At 41.4% G+C, this 5,572-nt stretch overlaps 1 protein-coding gene across 5 annotated transcripts; it reads right to left on the reverse strand.

The window, feature by feature from the left end:
- Positions 1-250: 250 nt before the first annotated feature.
- LOC106312494 (probable alpha,alpha-trehalose-phosphate synthase [UDP-forming] 10) lies at positions 251-4,128 on the reverse strand. Of its 5 annotated transcripts, none has more exons than XM_013750069.1 (5): positions 3,936-4,128; positions 3,289-3,395; positions 1,240-3,223; positions 867-1,140; positions 251-743 (listed from the first exon to the last, which is right to left on the reverse strand). In XM_013750069.1, exons 3-5 carry the CDS (start codon positions 3,219-3,221, stop codon positions 426-428), a joined length of 2,574 nt encoding a protein of 857 aa, XP_013605523.1. In that variant the 5' UTR covers positions 3,222-3,223; positions 3,289-3,395; positions 3,936-4,128; the 3' UTR covers positions 251-425. The 5 variants fall into 5 exon arrangements, with proteins under 5 accessions (XP_013605523.1, XP_013605514.1, XP_013605498.1 ...); XM_013750060.1 differs by having other exon boundaries at positions 3,289-3,447; XM_013750044.1 differs by having other exon boundaries at positions 3,289-3,455.
- Positions 4,129-5,572: the final 1,444 nt, after the last annotated feature.

A 5,572-nucleotide genomic window follows, 5' to 3' on the forward strand; every position in this document is an offset into this window, starting at 1 on the left:
ACTCTACGTGCTATCTAAATCCCTTTGCAGCATTTCAAACCTTTGTATTATTGTGGTCAAGGATAGAGGACTCCTCCGCTCTGTTATAGTGGTTTGTTTAGCCAGTTTGCCGTCGTTGTCATCTACTTTGAACAATTAATTACTCCATGGATGAAGTTTAGTAATCTATAAAATTTAGGTTTGTCCAAAATAGGTACACCTAGTAGATTGATAAACGAATGAAAAACGTATATCATATATAAACACACAATAGCGAAAGAACTCGTTTCTTGCTCATAATTCTTAAATTATTATCAAACCATAACAATGAGTTTTGTCTTTGTTTTCTTTCTGTTTTCTATGTACAAATCATGTGTCTTTTCATGGTTCAGATTCTCAGTTGTCTCCTAAATAACTCTCGAGTTGATCTCTGATTTACAGCTTACTCATACCACGCTTTCGAAGGAGACTCCAAGGTGAGAAGGGTAACTAGGCTTCGGGCTAGAAGAAGTGTTGGCAAGTCCTTGAAGCAGCTTCACCACGTCGCTTACTTCATCCAGAAAGTACTTGGCTTTGCTTGGTTTTCTTCCCACCGTACACGCAAATATCTCTGACGATGGCTGAGCCGAGAGAGTTGTTGTTATGCTCTCAAACATTTCTTCGTCTGATCTGTCGTCCCCAATGCATACCACAAAATCCGGTGCATTCCCTTCTTCGAGCATTCTCCTAAGAACTTTCCCGGTGACAAGACCTTTGCTTACTCCCTATTAGTCCAACGATCCAAGTTTAGAACTATGTTTAATCAGACTATAAGGATTGGCTACGATTCAATGCAATACATTATTGACCATAGAAGATTTGGAGATAGGGGACGAAAGTGTATTTACCTGAGGCTTAACTTCAACGATTTGGTGACCTCTGTTAACCACAACGGGCTCATTTACAAGAACAGATTCTAGATGGTCCAGAAGTTCCTTGGCTTGACAAGAACCAAAGTCCCGGTCAGCATCCTGGTGATGCCACACAAGAGCACTTTCTTTTGCTTCTATCGTAGATCCATCTGTAGTTTCTGTATACAGTCTCATGATAGGTTCCACTATTTTCTTCCATTCAAAGTCATTAGAAAAGCCGCTTGTCTCCCAGTCACAAGACTCATTCCACCTGCATCACACAGATTTGTCTTTTTCTTTTCTACACAACAAAAGTTTGCACAAGACAATCTATCAGAATTATTAAGACAAAACCAGTAGAGTAGCGTACGTTGTGAAGTAACCGTGTTCAGCTGCTATTCCAAGATTCTGACACGGTGCAAGCCACTCGGTTAAAGAAACTTTCCCCCTCCCGCTAACAATAAACACAGTGTTATTAGGATCACTACACAGTGCCTTCAACGCAGACATCACATCAGCACTTGGCTCCTTTACAATCGAGGTCTCCGGAACTAAAGTACCGTCATAATCAAGAAATATTGCTCTCTTGCTCGATCTTCTATAAGCACTGACGGTTGGCTCAACGGACAGCCTTCTGAAATTAGGAGAGAGAGCGATGAGCCTAAAACCTAAACCCCAACCCACACCCCAGCACCTTTTACTGTAATGATCCCGACACGCCCTCTCCAAATCCTGTGCAAAGCTGCGCGACCAGTACGCCACATCGTGTGTACTTATGTATTGATAGTGCTTCTTATGGCGTAGATGCTTCTCAGAATCAGGCATGGTGAGAGCAGAGTACATTGAATCAGCCACCGCATCAACGTCCCAAGGGTTAACCCTAATGGCGCCACTTAAAGAAGGAGAGCAACCAATGAACTCAGACAGAACAAGCGTGCTTGTTCGAGGAGGAGAATCGTCACTTAGTCCCATATATTTATCCATTTCAGGAGTTCCCTGTCGACAAACAGTGTACTTGTACGGAACCAAGTTCATCCCATCCCTTACCGCGTTGACTATGCAGCATTCCGCTATGGCGTAATAGGCAGACTTCTCAAACCGAGGAACAGGACGATCAATCAGAACCACTGGCTCATAACCAGGCGAACCATAACGCTCGTTAATTCTGTTAACAGTATAATACGTCTCTTTCTTGGCTTCTTGAACGTCTTTACCTGATCCTCTTGCTGGGTTTACAATCTGAATCAGAACTATCTTCCCTAGCATGCTGGGATACTGCTGTAAGAGGTGTTCAAAGGCTAAGATCTTTAGACTTAGACCTTTGAATATATCCATGTCATCCACACCGAGAATCACCTTCTTACCCTGGTACTTCTCTTGGATCTCTTTCAGTTTTTCAGCAGTAGCAGGAAGATTCAGAACGGATTCGAGCCTCCCCATTTGAACACCTATGGGAAGAATCTTGAGGAAAACTGTACGGCCCAAGTAGTCAAGAGCAATATGGCCTCTCTTAGACTCGTACTCCAATCCAAGCATTCTACAGCAGCATGACAAGAAATGGCGTGCGTAATCAAAGGTGTGGAAGCCAATTAAGTCACAGTTTAGGAGGCCCCTTAGTAGCTCCTCTCGAACAGGTAAGGTTCGATAAATTTCAGAAGAAGGGAATGGGCTGTGGAGGAAGAAACCAAGCTTAACCCTGTAGAAACGCCTTCTCAGGAAGGTTGGGAGAAGCATTAAATGATAGTCATGAATCCAAATGCAATCTTCCTCGAGATTAATCGCACCCATCACCTTATCTGCAAATATTTTGTTGGCGGAAACATATGCCTGCCAAAGACTGCGATCAAAGCGTTCACCATGGTCAGGGCACATGGGTAACATGTAGTGGAACAGTGGCCAAAGCTGCTGTTTACAAAAGCCGAGGTAGAATTTTTTATGCACATCTTGTGGGAGGAAAGTGGGTACGCAACCGAACTCCTCAAAAAGTGTTTGAGAGACCTCGTCTTGCTCGCTAAGATCAACATCTATCTTGAGTGATCCAACGTAAATGACTTCAGTCTCTGGAGAAAAACCATCCTTGAGATGTAACATGGGAGAATCATTGTCAAGGCTGAATATCCACTGTCCAGTTTCTAAATCCTTTTTGCAATTTAAAGGAAGATAGTTGGCGACAACGATCTTCCGTTCGCGGCAAGGTAATGAGATGGCATCTGAATCACGGTCACTAATCCCATATCCATCGATGATGCCAGGAACTGTCATAACTCTTGGAAGAGCTCTGGGAGTGTGAGGAATGTCCAAAAGATCCCCAGAGGCCAAGTCTAAGAGGTTCCCAAATGATTTTGACCCCATTACTAAAACAGAAGATCAGCATTTTTAGCAAATGAACCATATTAAATCGCCACATCAATCAAACTAAATCAGAGACGAGACAAGTGTTATGTAGAGAGCAATAATAAAGCTGAGAGGTGTGATCCTTTTCACGGGAACAAGGGCAGAGAAGATAAATATGCACACGCGACGAAACTGGTCCAGGGAACAAACAAGTGTCGGAAAAGTCTCAAGAAAACTGCACACACTGTTTAACTAATTCACGACAAGTGATAAACACAATCAGGGTCATACTCAAAACCAAAAAAAAAAAAAAAAAAGTCAAAGTCTTTAAAGAGAAGGGCTTCAACATAAGCTATGACAACATAAGCTATGATGCTAATCATCTTCTTTAAAATTTGCAAAACTACAAAAACATTTAATAGGGTTTTGGAGATTAAAAAGCATAGAGAAGAAGGTTGTGCAGTGAGTGGCCTGAATCATCGTCAAGGAAGTGTAATAAGTGTGAAATCTGAAAATCTAAACCCAAAAAGAAAACTACTTTAAGGAAGCAAATTAAGAAACAAACACGATCCGAAACCCCAAATACGTAGGGCACGTTTACCACAGACACAAAAGGATCAGAACAAATCAATCAGACAAAGAAGCGATTAAAGAGGTAAGATCAGAGGAGAAACCGAAAAAGAAAAGAAGAGTGAACGCTTGGGAACAAACTCAAAAGCAGCTTTTGCTTACCAAAGGAAAGTCACACACACCCAAAAAAATAACCGGCGGTAACCGTGCGAGAGTTAGCCCCGTTGAAGTTTTCCGTCACCTGCGTTCGTTCGATTTGCAGAAAGAGAGAGGAAATGGAATCGGAGGGACGGGGTATTCTGTGAGAGAGACTACGCATTTGTATTTTTTTTTAATGCGATTTCATCTACAGTGTTGGATAAATTGGACAGACTCTTTATTTTTTATTTTTTTATTTGTTTATGTTTTTCTTTGTATGACATTTTCTAATCGTGGATTAGATAAGATATGTTTGTTATAAATCGTGGATTAGATAAGATATTTTTGTTATAAATCATCGAGTGGATTGCCATTAACCAGGCCCGGCCCAAGACCGGCCCAAGACCGGCCCAATACCTAGAAGATGGAGAGATGGCCGAAGCCCTAGAGAGAAGTGAGAAAGAGCCGACTTCAAGAGAGACAAAGGCGGCCACAAAGTTTAGAGAAAAAGAAACCCTTTCATTTTCCTAGTAGATGTAATCTTTTCATTATTATGTATTAGTAGTTTTCCTAATCCTAGTGAGTTTAGGTTTTGGATACTTTCCATTTATCTTCATCTTGTAATCCTTATATAAAGAAACCACCTTGTTCATTAATAATAACACAGAAATATTCAGTCCCTAAACTCTCTAATTACAACATGTTATCAGCACGATAGACTCCTAAAACCCTGAGAAAGAAAAACTCTTAAACCTAACCTAAAATCCGTCACACATAAACCTTAAATCAGGCGCAACTTAAAATCGATCTATCTCTCAAACCCTGAGGAACCAGACGACGAGCTACATATCATCTTGAAGCTCTTGACGAGACGAATCCATCAGCGCAAACCGTTCGTCGATCCGATCTCAGACGCGCCCTCAATCGCAGAAACAATACGCGGCGCCGTCTTGGTCTTTTGGAACCCTAATCCGAACCAACATGATTTTCTAGCCAAATTCACATCCTGTAAAAGATAAGTTTATCATACCTTAGTTGTTTGATGATATCTTGTTCAGATTATGGTGTTCATGTAATCTAATACTCCTTGTTTTTGTTTTATGAGCTAAAAGGAGTTGGTGCAAAGATCTAATCCCGAAGAACTCTAACTTAGCCAGCTCACGTTCGCGTAACAGCCAGCTCGCAATTCAGATCAGCCGCTTGCAGCAGCTCGCGAACTCGACAAGAAGAAGACGCGTCCGTCTCAGCCTCATCCCGCGACCCCGACTGCAAGCGTTTGTCTCGACTCGAGACCCGATAGGAAGAAGACAGCTCGCGTCCGAGGTTCATCCGTTCATCTTGGAGGTCCGGTTTCTACAATCTGCAAAACAAAGGTAATCCTAATTCTGAGAACATGAATCGAACCTGGTTGTTTTGTAAAGATTGAAACCCTAAAAGATAATCTCTAAAACTAAAAGCCATAGGTTAAATAGATCAATCCCCTATGAGTAAGTCGAAGCTCTATAAGTTCGATCTAAAACCTAAAAACGAGATTGATCCATTGATCAATTAAAATCAGAACCTTAAAGGTTTTTGAATCTCAAATCAAATCCCCTTGATCAAAGATCAATGTTTTCGAAATCCCCTAAAGCCCTAAATTTTGGAAAATCGGTTTTAATTTT

Source organism: Brassica oleracea, chromosome C1 (assembly GCF_000695525.1).
Source record: "Brassica oleracea var. oleracea cultivar TO1000 chromosome C1, BOL, whole genome shotgun sequence".
NCBI classification, from domain to species: Eukaryota; Viridiplantae; Streptophyta; class Magnoliopsida; order Brassicales; family Brassicaceae; genus Brassica; species Brassica oleracea.

What these genes read in the sequence shown, in the direction of transcription:
- LOC106312494 (XM_013750077.1), bottom strand. Translation starts at nt 3,221, where the DNA reads ATGGGGTCAAAATCATTTGGGAACCTCTTAGACTTGGCCTCTGGGGAT. An exon ending in GAACACGGTTACTTCACAAC is followed by an intron (nt 1,141 to 1,239) that starts GTACGCTACTCT and finishes TGTGTGATGCAG; the next exon opens with GTGGAATGAGTCTTGTGACT. An exon ending in TCGTTGAAGTTAAGCCTCAG is followed by an intron (nt 744 to 866) that starts GTAAATACACTT and finishes TTGGACTAATAG; the next exon opens with GGAGTAAGCAAAGGTCTTGT.